This window comes from Vicugna pacos, chromosome 3, assembly GCF_048564905.1.
Source record: "Vicugna pacos chromosome 3, VicPac4, whole genome shotgun sequence".
NCBI lineage: Eukaryota > Metazoa > Chordata > Mammalia > Artiodactyla > Camelidae > Vicugna > Vicugna pacos.
The window spans coordinates 110,509,398-110,524,726 of NC_132989.1; the positions used below are offsets into that span (position 1 = coordinate 110,509,398).

General features: G+C 49.0%; 1 protein-coding gene across 3 annotated transcripts in view; it reads right to left on the reverse strand.

Moving 5' to 3' along the window:
* TRIO (trio Rho guanine nucleotide exchange factor) overlaps positions 1-15,329 on the reverse strand; it is a 330,020-nt gene that overhangs the window by 143,847 nt on the left and 170,844 nt on the right. For all 3 annotated transcript variants that reach the window (XM_072958843.1, XM_072958845.1, XM_072958844.1), the window contains exon 11: positions 6,854-7,045. In XM_072958843.1, coding sequence (XP_072814944.1) covers positions 6,854-7,045 — 192 coding nt within the window. The remainder of the gene's footprint in view (positions 1-6,853; positions 7,046-15,329) is intronic.

The following is a 15,329-nucleotide window of genomic DNA, read 5'->3' on the forward strand; positions in this document are numbered from 1 at the left end:
TATAATTGATTAGTTTTTTTTATATTTCCACCTACAGGAAGACCATCAGTTTAAAAATAAAAACAACCAGATACCACAATCTATGTGAAGACATAGTTGCTAAACCAGCAGAATGTCCTAAGTTAAATTTAATGCTCAGTCTTGCAAGGGCCAGTGACGTAGTAGATGGTTCTAGGTCCTCAGTTTCCTCTTGCTTTCGGCCACTTAATTGCTCATTTGTATCTATACCAGATAATAAACTAAAGAAATCAAACACTGAAGAGTGTTTTCAGACAGTTCAACCAAAGAATTGAATGTTAAACATAAAAACTGAGATTTGATTATATAAGGTAAACCTTACATCCCCAAATATTATGCATTTGATCTTAATCTTTCTCACTGACAAACATATCAAAGCAATCCTGAACTTCTGAGATTTTAAAAAGCTGGAGATCACTCATCGTTGCTTGTGGGAATGTAAAATGCTACAGCCTTTCTGGAAATGTTTCACCGTTTCTTTTAGAACAGTAAGCATTTGCCAAAAGACCTAGCAACTGACCTTCTGGGCATTTATCCCAGAGACATGAAAACCTAAGTTTCCTGCAAAAACCTGTACATGAAGGTCCACAGCTTCTCTTCTGCAACAGCCAAAACTTAAAAATATCCTAGTTGTCCTTTAAAGGGTAAATGGTTCAGGAAAGCATGACATATCCATTCCATGAAGCAGGACTCAGAAATGAAGCAACAACAGGGGTGGGTCTCGAGAGAATTTTGCTGAGTAGAAAAAGCCAGTCTCAAAAAGGTACATATTATATGATTCCATTTATGTAACATTTGTGAAATAAAATTACAGAGATGGAGAACAAAAGATGAGGGGTTGCCAGGGGTTAGAGGTGGGGTAGAGACTGGGCATGGAGAAGGAGGCGGCAGGAGGGAGCCCGCTGGTGATGGGTGATCTTACACGACTCTGCATGTGGTGGGGGTTATAGGAATCTACACACGGTAAATCCGCATGAAACTAAGCACGCACACGTGCACACGCACACACGTGAGTGCATGCACACCTGGGGAAACCAGAAGAAGCTCTGGGGAGTGTAGCAAAGTCACTTTTCTGCTTTGACAGTGCACTGTGGTCACGTGAGATGTGTCCGCTGGGGGAGGCTGGGAGCAGGATGCAGGGACCTCCTCGTTTGTTTATTTTTTCCCCCACTTTCTATGATTATAACTATTTCAAAATAAAAAGTTTAAAAAAAAAAAGAAGCTGGGAAATATGTTTAAAGGCATCACACATATACAGGAATGAACAAAAAGCTAACCATTTTAGAGAATGGAGAGAGATGGCTCGTCAGCAAAAACACTGCTGAGAAGGTCAAAATTAAAGGCAGGAAAGTTGGGAACCAAACTTGAGAGGCCTCTACACAGGAGACAAAGGGATGTGGAGGAACCTGGTGCTGGGGAGGCTGGGATCACTCAGAGAAGGACTACGTCCCCTCCCTGCAGAGAGCCATGCCGTGCAGAACGGAAAGAGGCCTTCTCTGCAAAGCCAGGCATGTGAATGGGTCTGCGCTGCGACCACGGGTGGTTACAAAGTCCCTCAGAGGGCAGCGGGTCCCCATCAGGGACATGGGGCACCTGAAGTCAATTTTCCTGAATTAACCACCAGGTGCCTGGCTGCTTCTCCACAGGGAAAGGAGAGGAAAGGGATCTGGGCCCTTGAAGCAGTGGCTGGTGGAGAAGGCACTGTGTCGTTTTCACACTCAGCGAGGACAGCAGGGCAGGCGGCGGGGAAAGCCGCACACTCAAGGAGCGGCGACCCCCCGTGGCCCCCAGGCAAGGGCCCCGGCTCTGGCTCTGCCTCTCCGGGGACGGCCGGGCACTGGCCAGAGTGGAGAGAAAGAGCTCTGCCTGCCTGACCATTAGGCATGAAAACGAAGCCAGCTTGGGATGCTGAGACCCAGAAATCTCCAGATGGTTGGAGGCCTTTCTTTTTGACGTCTGAATAAAATGAAAGGTTCCTCTTTTCCCAGGCACTACCCCAAACAAAAACTTGTCCCAGTTCAGTGTGTAAGTTTGCAGAAGCAGAACCAAAAGGCTTCTTTACTTAACCCAGCAAGAATCACAGCCGGATTCAAATGGGAATGATCTTTCCTGGGAAACCACGGCTTCTGGGCATCAAGTGAGCAAAAACCAGCTCAAGGCCGCTGAATCAACTCCAGAAATAAACTCTGGCTGAGAATTCAATGTCACCACCTGGTTGCCTGCACTAATCCGCACATTTCAAAGGTAATTATCAATTAACTTGGGACCTAATTTTGAGAATGAAGTTGGAGTATGAATGGATGAAAATAGTCATGCTTTTGCTATATTTGAAAATGGAGCTACATCCTCTATCATGAAATCTCAGAATGATGTGCCAGAAATAGACATCATTTGTTCTACAAGCTGACTATAGGCTAAGTCTGGGAGGCAGAGGACAAAGATAAGTGAGACAGGGTTCCAGTCTTCAAGTAACTTAACATCCACTAGGAGAAACAAACACATGTCTAAAATGCATGATACACACAAAAGCAGAAATGTTTTTCCGCTGGTTGTTCGTTTTCCTAACACCTCCCTCGTATATTACAGGTGGCTTGGAAGACACTCTGGAATGAATGAGTGAAAGAATGAATGAATGAATGAACAGTGGAAAATGCATTCAAAAGGAAAGGAGGACAGATAACAAAGGCCGAAAGATGGACGAAGTGTAATCAGAACTGATGTGAATAAAAAGCTACAAAATACTGAAGGGAAGAGAAAGATTGAGGTGGAAAACAAAAACTCCCTTAAAATAAAATTAGATTTATGTTAGGTTGATCAACATTCCTTTTAAATACTACAATACTACTTTAAAAACATTTTTTAAAAAAAGGACAGATGATCAGTCCTCAAGCTTTCTGAAAGTGGGTCAAACATTTCATGAATTTCTTTCAGAGGAAAATACTGAGAAAAGGGTCCCAGGATGCTTCCAAATCTGGGCTTAATGGTGAAATTGAGGCTGACACTTCTATCAACCACCTTCTGCATTTAGCCTTAAGGTATAAAACATTTGCCATCTACGTGAAAACACGGCTGATCCTTGAACAACTGGGAGTTAGAGGCACTGACCCTCCGTACAAGTGAAAATCCATGTATAATTTACAGTCAGCCCTCCCACCCGTGGTTCCTGAACATCCACAGTTCCTCTGCCTCCGTGGTTCCTCCACATCTGCGGTTCTGCATCTGCAGATTCAACTAACTGCGGGTCGTGTGGTACCACAGGGTTTACTACTGAAAAACATCTGCGTGGAAGTGGACCTGCACGGTTCAAACCCGGGTGTTCAAGGGTCTGTATCTCCTCTTCTCTCTCTTTCCTGGGGAACAAGCGCTGTCCGTTCTGTCCTCTGGGGGTAAGAGACTAGAGTTCGAGGACTCCCTGTGGAATCTAAGTGCCTGGTCTGCAAAGAGACTTAAAACCACCAGCCTTCTTTCAGGTGTGACTCTTAAAAAGAATCCTGAGCCAACACTGAGCAGATATCACCTTGGTCTGGCACCTTTCCAAAGATGGTTGTTAATGAGATCGCCTTTGTATTACTTGCTCCTCAGAGGGCCAGAAATTCACTGCAAAAAAGAGAGAGCTACGCTCTGGATAAAGTGAGAAATAAAAGCACTGCTGGACACCTGGGAGTGACGAGCAGTAAGCCCCGCATCGGAGAGCCTCTGAACGTTAACTTCTAAAAAGCTTCACATATTTGCCTAAATGACAAAGCAAGGTGCTTTTTCTACCTCCTTCTGTGTTATTTTAAATTGTATGATCTGCTTGAGAAAAATTAATTCTGATAACCTAAATCTTTTAGCCATTCTTCATTCATCCGCTATATTAAAATATTTAGTGACTTGACGCAAACACATTTAATTAGCATGACTTCCTCCTCTTGGCCCTCTCTCACTTTTAATTTTGTTTTAAAATACATAATGAAATATGTTCTAAGCGAATTTGAGTTTTCCTTCAATAACTGGTTTCAAAACACAATGAATGAAGAAACCATTCCTTCCTGCATAAAAGCTACCAAGTGTCCCTGCAGGTTTGAGGGCATTCATGTAGCACAGAGAAAGGAGGCTAAAGAAGATGCTGCAGCTGGTCAGAAAAAAATAAATCCACTGAGAAAAGGGCTGGGGCTAAAAACGAAGTCCAAGCACATCTTGGGGAAGGGTCAGACAGTATTCCACACTGTGTGCAGCCAGCTTCCCCAGTCACCTGCCCTTCCCGTCACCGAGCATGTGTGTGTCCTGCTATGCACCCTTCCCCGGCTGTCACAGAACCACTCCCTAGCCCAGGTCACCTTAGGGGCACACATTTAAGGGGAACCAAATCATGGTGAACATACCACCTTCTCTGCTACTGCCAAGGTCTTTCATATAATAAAGGAAAGAATGAATGTACTGAAAATTCTCGAATTGTAAAGGTGAACCACTTAGCCTTCAAAACAGACTTAAGTTTCCCTTAGTCTACAAACTTCATACGTACAAGAAGTTCCTATAGTGTAAGTCAAGAAAACAAAACGTATTTTCATTTTTCAATAAACTTCCAAGCCTACTGTGACAAAACAGACCCTGTAGTTTACTAACTGGAATGCTTTTACCATGTTTTTCCTTAAAAATGCCGCTGATATCACAAAAACCAGTGAGCCCAAACTTCGTCTCTGGAGAACAGATTTGTAAAAGGCTCTCAGTCCAGTTTTCTTTAGTACCTACTTCTTGAAAATCATACCAAAGTTGAAAAGGTGATCTAAGTTATAAATACTTTGGGGAAAGAATCTTTTTTGTCCTAAATGCAAGTTATATCTTCACAAATCCTGTTAGAGTGTCCCTAAGGCATGTCACACAGACACGTATCAGATTAGTCCTGGCCCCTGCCTGCTGCTGCCCCCATCGCCCTGTGAACTCCCTCCTGTCCATGGCGTCCCCTGCTGCCCCAATGCAAAACTCCAGCCCCCGCCCACCGTGCTTCCCTCCCAAAGGTCTGGGCTGCTCAGAGCTCCTCCCGGCTTTCTGTCTGTCACAGTCTAACAAAGGCACAGCCTCCTTTTCCACACTTGGTATCTTCCTCCCCTCTCAGCTAGAGGGTAGAAACATGTAAAATACAGAAAAGTTAGTGCACTAATACTGGTGAGAAGAAGAGGGTAACACAAAACTATACCACAAGTGCTATAACAGGGGTGGGCGTAAAGAAAGTTCTAGAGAGTGCAGGAGGCTCCGCTAACTGCCTGGGGAAGTGAAGGGGAGCAGTGCATTTGACTCTGCATGGGCCAGACCACGAGGATGCTTCGGGGCTTCAGGCTGGTGTTCCAGATACACAAAGAATCACTGTCGGTTCAAAAGCAAGAGAAGAGCCTAACCAAATTTCTCTTCTGGTTGCAGGGCTGCGGGAGGCGGAGGAGGGAGCTGACAGAGGCAGCAGACTGGTTCATTGTTGTGATCTGACTCAAGCTGCCACGTGCACCTGTGATCAGAACTGCCGTGGACCAGTGTCCACTGAACGTGTCTCCTTGGAAAAAAAATAGTCTCTTTGTAAACGCTGGGAAGTCTTTTTTTGTTTTGGCATTATTAAAGCAGGGAAAGAAGCCAGTCCTGGCAGTTTTCTATTCTGACAACTGTCCAGGGCCCACAAAGCACCAGCCCCTCTGCAGAAAGGGCTGCTCAGGGTCCCAGCAGTTTGCCAAGTACGCCCCCTACGCTGTCTTCCTGGGCTCGTGGTGTTTCAGAGTTGAAAGTGAGTCTGGTTTTCCTGGAGCCAAACTTTCAAGTTACAAATAGCCTGGCTGAGGACTGACTGCCCAAGATCCCGGACGTGGAGGTGAAGTTCTTTTCCTTTAAACAATTTCATTGGTCCCTGATCTCGGATGCCTGTAAACAAGCTGAGCCAGGCCCAGCCCTCTCCAAGTGGGCCCCATGATCTGACTGTTCCCCATCCCTCTTCACAGCCTGTTACCACAGCCTTTGTGAACTTAATCCCAAACTACCTAAAAAGGCCCCTCATTTCCAATTTATACAGAGCTGTGAAAGGGAGAATTTTTTTCCTTAGAAATAAGATGAAGTTGACATCCTTAATCAATTTGTAGTCCTACTAAAAACATTGTTTTTACTACAAGTCCTTTTTATCTCAAAAGCTACATGATAGTTTCTTCAATTGTAATTTTCTCTGATTTTCACCAAGCGTAACACATATGCAGTGTATAATCAGTACCAACCTACCTACCATCTATCAAGTAACACATTATCTCTTCTTCTGAGACGAGCTGACCAGCAGGAACACACCTATGACAGCAGCACTAATACGACTAAGGCCATGCTGGCTTTGGTACATTTAAAGTCAACATTATGCAGAACTCACTTCTGTGAGTATCTGAAAGTAGTCAGACGGCCTGATAAAATCAGAAGATGGCCATGACCTCGGCCACGTGACAGGGGAACAGGCAGAAAGGAAGCCCCACAGCTCTGACCTCTGACCGCAACGCACAGGTCATCTGTCTCCGCTAAGTGGACACGCCCTGCCTCTCTCCAAGGAGATGACATCTCCTTCCGCTCCTGCTTTCCCTGGTCGCCTCCTGGTCCACAGTCTCCCTGGCTGCCTCCACCCTCACGGGTCCGCTCTGGCAGACACTGCTCCCCAATCCGAGGGCCACAATGTGTCCCTGTGGCGAAGAAGGCCAGCAAGGAGGCCAGCTCAGTCCCCACTCAGCGAGAACCAGCTACGTGTCATCGCTGGCCACTTCCGGTCCACTTCTGACATTGTGACCACCCTCATCCTTCCAAGGTGCTCAAAGACCCTGTCAGATGGGGGCTCCGGATGCCTTACCTCTTTCACGTGGGTGTGAAAGGACACCGACATGTCCAGTAGGATCTTCCGCTGCTCCACTCGCCGGACGAAATCTTGGATGCGGTCCTCAAGCTGGTGGGCAGCCTGGTAGATCTCTTCTGGGTCACACTCCCCGGTCTGCGCCAGCTGTTCTGCTGCTTCTAGTAGCTTATCCGCGTTGGTGTATGTGTTCTGCAGAAGAGAATGTTCAGAGAAACAGAAGGTGAACAAGAAAACAAACTGGCCAGGCCGGGAGCCACGAAATACGGCAAGAGTCTGCGGGTGATATTCCTGACCGTCTCTGCCAATCAAACAGGAAAAACAGGCTGGGAAGAGATGGTTTTAGGATCCAGTACATCTCTATCAGCAGCCTCTTCCATTCTTGTTTTGGGCTGTTAAACTCTGAACTTCACAGCAGCCCTTCCGTCCGCAGCAGGAATGGGGTGTCTGCAGGCAGCTGCTGGCTGTCCTGTGACTCACAAAGGGCTTCCAGCTCTTTGCTGCTGCACGGCCAGAAGGCGGCTCATAGCCACAAATGCCCGCTTCACTTTTTCTCCCGGTTTTATGGCAGAGTGGAGAGTTCCAGTTTTGTGTGTTTCAGTATGATACACCACTTTGTGATAATTCCCCAAGAGCAAGTGAAAAGGGTATGTTCCAAACAAACATGAGTTAATGTCTCTTCCTGTGTTTCTCCTTATCAGTAATTCTGCACTTATAAATTTTTTTTGTACTTCAGAGTACACATTTTCTGAGAAAAAGGAAACAATAACTATAATGGCTATAAAGCAGCTGGCATTTTAAAGAGCTGAGAGTTAAGTGTAAGTGGGTGTCTAAAATACTCTGAAAATTACTCTGACTCTTGATAAATGAGAGGCTGCAAATGGGTTCCTCAAATAAAATAAACAGGTCTGTTAGGGCCCCGGTACTGTTCAAGGAACTGCTGGCGAGAGGTCTGCTGCTGGGGGCGGAGGGAGGAGCGGACAGGCTGGAGAGGAAGGAACAGTGCCGGGAAGAGCAGGAGCGAGGCCTCCAGGAAGGCCCAGGGCGAGTGTGTAGTTCTCCGTGAGAACAGACCGAGCCCTCATCCTCCTCCTTCCCCAGCATCTCAGTCCCAGGGCTGGCATCTCAGGTGAGATGGCAGTGGTCCAGGGTGTGGGGAGCGTGCCCCTGCAAGGAGTCCCAGACTGAAGGGTCCGGGGCGCCCCTGCTATGGGCAGCCTCCTGGGTGGGAGACTGGCGACCTCCAGGGGAATTTCGTCTAAAAAGCCACACATTCAGGACAATGAGAGTTCCTCATTTGGGAGAAGGGGTTACAAATATGGAGAAGGAGAACACTTGCATTAACCCTGTGGCACTGGATTGGAACTGGGGGACCAATGAGAATACAGTTTTCAACACACAGACAGTACACACTCACTCACGTTCCTCCCCCGACCCCCATCCACCGATGGAGCCTGGGAACAGCAATGGCCCAAAAGCAGTAAGCAGGCTTAGCACCTGACCTCCACTTCTAAGCGCCACTCTCCTCTGGTCAGAACCAGGCTCTGTGGAGACGTGGCGGATTCCAGGGCTGCAGTGGGATTGAACACAAGATGAGTCTGCAACATCCTACTGTGGCCCAAACACAATAAGGAGATGGTCCAGAACAATGTGGACAGGACAGGACAGAGAAGCCAGCTTGGAGAGGCCAAACAAGGGGCAATCTGAGTATCCATGTAAACAGTGACGGTGATGGAGTGCAGTCCACTCAGCAGGAAACCGTGAGTCCTGACTGACACAAATGAGTAAAACTGGACGAGGAACAGCATATTTACAGAATTTCAAAGTACCTCCCCACAAAGTACTTACTAAATCCTAAGGGGGAAAGACTCACTTCACAACGGAGAAGCCTGGCAGACACCGCTGTAACCGAGGGGTCACGGTGAACACCGTATGTAACAGACAACTTACAACCGTGTGTCGACTGATGGGATGGCGTGAGGAGGGCAGGGCAGCGCTCCCAGGACACTCCTGCCGGAGACGTGTAACCAGAATACAGCGGTGAGGACAAACCCAAAGTGAGGGGCCTTCTCCAAAGCAACAGGCCTGAGACCTCCCAAAGGGTCAGGTCACACTAGTCAAGGAAGGACCAAGGAGAAGCTCAGGGCTGAGGGACACTAAGAGATGTGACAAGGAGACGTTACAGGTGGCTCACCACCGGATCCTTTAGCTACGAAGGACACGTGGGGTCTGAGGATTAGGGGGCAATCATGTGCAAGTGCCAATTCCTGATTTTGAGAGTGGTATTACGGTTTTAACACCCACACTTACAGACTGAGGCCCCCCAAGCGTCTGGGTGCAGGAGAGGGTGGAGCAGTCCACCCTGGAGGGCAATGAGGGGGTGCGGGGTCAACGGGGGTTGGACACGGTAACACAGGCCAGCTGAAGGTCGGTCTGCTCTCTGCCACCACCGCAGGCTGAATGCTCCTACCCCACAGGTGCCCTGGTCCTGAGCACGTACTTCCGTGGGGTCTCAGTGCCTCCCCGGAGCTGGGCCATCCATTCCCAACCCAGGCTCGTCACAGGTCAGGAGACTGAGGAGCGGAGGGCAGTCACCAGACGCAGGGGCCAAGGCTGGCAGGTGGTGGAACAGGACCCCCCAGGTCTGCCTGGCTCTGGAGCCCTACTTACAAGCACAAGGGTGTCATTCAGCTCGCGGGACGCCTCCCCAGTGTCCGGCACAGCCCTGTTTTATACACTGCAAGGCTCACAGCCATCTCCTTCTCCCTGCCCATCCGAAAAACCATCTTCAGAGGACTCTTCTTTTTCGGTACCATCCAAGTCTCATGAGAACGTTCTGTACTATTAACAAAGGATCTTTCTGAACTCTTTCTAGAAATGATGGAAGAGATATCCAAGAACCCCTTCAGACTGACTAGCAGGGCCAGGCTCAGAAAAGGTCTGTGTGCACACTTTGCATGTTCTTTGGAATCAGCTACGTGAAATGATCTGAAAAGCATGGTCAGTTCCCAATCTGACTGCTCCAAAGCTCAGTTAAAGGGTTTTATATGTATTCACTGTGACCCACTTGAAAGCTAGGTTACAATGATTCCTGCTGAGAGCAGAGACGGTGAAACTGCTCACTTCCAAAGGGCTCTGTAACAACAAAACCATGTTTCAAAAACGTCCACTCTCCAACCTGTGCACCTCGGGGCCTCCACCTCCCCTGCAGGGCAGTCTGGCCACCTGCCAGCGATGACTCCGTGACTAGGAGCCCGCCACACAGACTGTCACACGGTCTCGGGGAGTCTGAGTGACGGCACGGAAACCACTCTCACATCAGGTGCCTGAGCCCCACGCCTGTCACGGCTCTGACACAGTGACCCGCAGCCTCCGGATGGAGACAGTCGCCCCTCCTTGTGGACAAACGAGGGAGGCATTAAGCCATGAACTGGAATCAGAATAAGGTGGTAATGATGAAGGAGGGACAAGGAGGCCACTACAATAATAATAATAAAAAAAAAAGCGACAGAAAGTGTCAAAGCCAAGAGGAGGCATGACAATGATATGCAATGTGGCTCCTGGACAGGACCCTGGATGGGATCCTGGAACAGGGAGAAACTCAGGAAATCTGAATAAAGGGTGGCCTTGAGTTAAGCAGTGCTAGCTCATTAGTCATAACACTACTGGCTCCACGTTATATTTCTATAATATCAGTGTGATATTGGGTCGATACTAGTGCACCGATAGTAACAAATGCACCAGACTAACGGAAGATGTTAATAAGCGGGAGCCTGGGTGCAGGCTATGAGGACTCCCTGTGTCGTCTTCACAATTTTTCTCTAAGTCTGAAAGTTACCTAAAAAAGTCTATTAAAAATATGTATGTGTGTATGTATGTACACATACACAAACACACAGGGCTTAATAGAACAGCCTTCACCTATGGAACAATGCCCGAGCACTTTCCATGGGTGACATCACCCAGTCCTCCCCTCCTGGGAGGCTGGCACCCTGGCCACTCAGTGTGGCCCCTGGGCACAGAGAAAGCTCTGCTCGTGATGGCCGGCTGTCAGCATCAGAGGCTCCTGCATACACAGGTTCTGTATATCTGTTGCTCCCGAATGTTCTCTGACACCAGAGGCAGCACTGTGCAGTGACATTTTCAGGGACGAGGGCTTTATGGAGATCCATGCTTCCCCTGCAGGGCCTACCCAGGACCGCGCTCTGCAGCTCTGAGCAGAGACACAACAGGGCCTCGGTGCTGGACGGCACGGACGGCACATCATGCTTTATTAAACACGTTTTTAAGCACCGAGTCTGTCTTCTTATTTATTGTCCCTAGAGTCGTGAAGACAATTACCTCTCGAGTTTGGTAAGTGGGTCTGCAGGTGGCAGTGCCTCCCGACAGCTACACTTCACACTTCTGAAAGCTTTCCGCAGATGCCAGCAGGTAAAGGCATTTACCACACTCAGCATCCCAAAGGAACAAATGCGTTCCCGAATGCTCTGGGACACTAAACAGCACTCATTTAGTCTCACTTCCCGTTTGACACTTGAAGACAATGAGCCAGTACACGGTTTTCCCTCAGCACAGCGGGAGGGGCCAGGGGAGCCAGGCTAGCACACAGCCTCTCTGAGACCCAAGGCCAAGGCCTCCCCGTGAACAGAACCTACCCTGGACCCTTCTGCTGTGGAAGAAACAGACTCCCCGGTGTTAACAGACACTAACTCTGGGGCACTGCTCTGTGCCCACGGCAGCCCTGCAGTGAGGACACGACCTCACTCCTGCTTCACAAGCTAGGAAACCGCCACACTGAGGTGAAGGAACTAACCCAGCAGCCAGGAGAGCGCGACCGTCTGAACGCTGAATGGCCCGGCCAGGGTCCTCTCAAGAGGGAAAGCTGAGTCATTTAAACTGAGACTGGAAGTGGGGAGGGGCTGTCAGGTGAGGGGGCTGCTTTCGAGTCTGAAGAGCCTGGGCTCCTGTCTTCGGCCCACTGCCCCGTCTCTGCGGGCATCTCCCACTGGGCCCACTTCCCGGTCTGTGGGGAGGGGTACTAACCCCTTCAGTGAGGATACAAGGAGACACTGCAGAACCAGGCCAGGATGGCGGCCCGACTGCTTTCCTCGTTTTCTGGAGAAGTAAATTAAAACTGCATAATAGCCAGGACTCAGGAAACACAAGCGACTTTCAAAGGAGGATCAGATCCTCCTTTCCCTACCAGCCACAGCAGCTACAGCCCGGGTCTTACCGGAGACAGCCAGAGGCTGTACTTAGAATCTGGTTTAAAAAAAAGAGAGAGAGAGAGAGAGAGGTGGGTTTTCTTGAGCTTCGAAAAAACAGGAAATGAGGAAAACACAAGCACTTCAGGCCTGAATTTCAGACGCGATGAAAGCATGGAGGTGCTTTGAGACCATGTGCTGTGCTCGGAGAATCCGCCCTGCAGAAGATGACTGAGTTCAGGAGCGACCAGGGTTGGGGGGGCGGGGGTTACAGAATTGGCCTGCTTAGCTTCTGAAGATCTAGAATGAATGTGTAAGGACTCATTGTTTTCCTGAAGTGCTGCCACACTTCTTTATCCTGGAAGGTGAGGTAATTACGCAGCACAGATAAAAAGCTGCTGACAGCAGTGATTCCTGGAGAACAACTCTGAGACAGGTTACGTCTCTGGAAGGTGGTTTGAGCCCCAGGGGGACAAGCAGAGAGGTGAGAAGGCACCTGCGCGAAGATGCTATCCCAGAGCTGTACTGCTTATAGTAAAGAAATCTTCTGTGCTCTGATGCCAGCTTCTTCTTTGAACCAGAATTTTCTTGCTTTACTGGATGCTTTATCCATAGCTTCTAAAAAGGAGCTTTAACTCAGATGACTATTTAGGAGATAAAAGAGAAGATGACTGTCAAAGAGCATCTTCCTTCCCCACAGTAACTGACAAAAAGTTTCGTGTGCAAAGGCATTTTTAACTTCTTTTTCAAAGCTCCTGCATGAACGTGCAACATGCCTGTGTCTGCCACACTCTAGATAGTCATTAGTGTGGAGTCAGTCAACAGGATGTATCTACTCACGATCACTGTACAACACAGAAAAGGAATGGACGTTCAGATCAGTTACAAGGAGGTTCTTCGCTCTGTGAAACCGCGTGTAAGATGATCCAGTGCTCACTGGCTCAGTGGCTACAGCAGCGCCCGGAACAGCCCGAGACAAGGGGTCCTGTGGCAGAGTCATGGTTCTGCAGAAGTCACACCGGCTGCACAACTCGCTTCCACCAAGTAAACATGAGGCTCTTTTCAGGTTCCTCCTTCTCAGAATGCTAGAATTATTCTATAGAATAACCTATATTTGATACATTTAGTACATGTGAAATGAAATCAACCACAAGACTTTCACTACTTCCTTTCTGAATCTCTATGTCACTTCACGCCACAACACTCTTTGGAAGAAGTTGATTGTAAGAAAAATTCATTAAATAAATGGCTAATTCAAAATCTTGACACTGAAGACAACTGAGAATTCATTTTACAAAGGATCCTTCAAAACACAACCCCAAGATACATACGAACCAATCTTACACTGTGAAAGGAAAATTTCTTTTCCCTAGAACCAAAGTTTGTTTCACCTTCGTATGTCTGAGAAAATGAAAAAAGCCTCCTTATTAAGCACTAAAGATGCCTCTGTTCCCATTTAAGGTGCCTCCAGAGCACATCCTGTCCAAAAAATACATACGTCTACAATACGACCTTAGACCTACTCTGCCGTAAGACTTCTACTATACTTTGTTTTGACAGAAAGCAGTCAGGCCAGAGGGCGGAAAGGGAGGTCGGTGAAGGCACGGGCCTCTCTTCCCTCTGCTACAGCAAGACTGCCGATCCTTCCTCTCAGGGAAGAGCCAGGCTGCTTTCCATGAATGAAGCAACCAACACAGAGCGTAACCGGGCTCGACACGGAGGCCCCGGTTGGTGTAGACCAGATCTGCTGCCCAGTTCCTTCTGGAGCTGCTTCATAGCCTAGGTCTCTTCTGGCTTAAAACACTATCCTCCTCCCCCCGCCCTCCTCGAAGGAGCTTTATTAAACAAGGTGGGGGGTGCTGGAGAGAGAAGTCCATCCTATTTCTTCAGGCCTTACGGCCCCCTCTCCACCTCAGCAAATCTAATCTGTCTGATCGTCTAGGGCGGTTCCTCTGCCTGCACCATCTGATGGACTGAGGCAGAGAAACTCCTTCCAGAGCCAGCCTGCGGTGGTCCAGTGATGCATGATGCCCACACGGGCTGGTGTGCGCGGGGTTCCAGCTCCATCATCGACCCCTCAGGGCCTATCTCACACACACTGAGGTGGACACGCATCTGTGGACAGAAGGGATCAGAGATTTTCGCTCTAGAGCGAGCAGAGAGGCATTACGTGAGTGGCTGATCCCAGTTGAGACCCACTACAACCTACTGCTGGACGCCCACCCCAGGCCTCAGCATGTCGCTGTGCACCTGCTTCCTGCAGTGTCATCACACAGAGATGCATGAAGCTGGACAGCCGGCAACAGGGGGAGGCAGGTAAAGTGGCACAACACTCCAACCGGTATCCAAAAAACAGCAGAATGGAGAGCTGTTCTTTAAGAGAAGGGAGGGTCTGTAAATATTTTGGGCCCGAAGGAAAAGCAGCAAAGAGAGAGAATCTGGATATGGTAGGGAAAGAGGCCAGACCTGCAGGGCCAGGGCTGGCAGTGGGGCAGGAGGACTGCAGGCAGAGAGGACTGGGGAGAGGAGGGCACGGCCAGGTACAGGGCGGAGAGCTCAGGGCCCGCCCCCGGGAAAACTGAGGGGAAAAAAGAGCACATTTTTCACATTTCTTCGGCTACAGAGGAGAGGGGTCGGCAGAGAGGAGAGGCTGGGTGTCTGCACGGGGCTCCCCGGGGCCCAGCCATCACTCCAGCCTCACAGGCCAGGTGGCCGTACTGCCCAATGATCTGAACTGTTGACCCCCAAGCCTGCTGCCTCTAACGTCCTCTTCTTTCTGTGTCACCAAGCTGAATTCTACCAATCTGCGAGTGTTGGCTTACAGAGCAAGAACCACCAGGCCCTCTCTGACAGGGAGCCACGCCCCTTCAGGAGGTCTGGGCCTGGCCCCTAGTGCCTGGCAGAATGCCTAACACATGATGATGATGATGATGATGATAGGAAAACCAGGAGGAGGGAAACTGGGTGCAGATGTTTGCAAAGTGGCCAAAAGGTGTTGGTATTTAAGGTTTTTTGTTTTCATGCTCAGTTCAGATTGTGCTTAAGGACGTTCAGTTTAAGGGAAAGAAGGTCAAGTCCCCTTAGGATCCCAGGGACAATGCGCAAACGCAGACGACGAGAAGGAAGCTGTGGAACTCTGCTGGGGAGAGGCGGGAGCAGACAAGCCCCTGACTTTCTCTGAGCCGAGGCCAAAAGCAGGCCTCCGCTCAGGGTGCCGCTGTACCCCGTGGCTTACCCTGGAAACTTAAAGGCAGACACGTTTCCTACAAAGA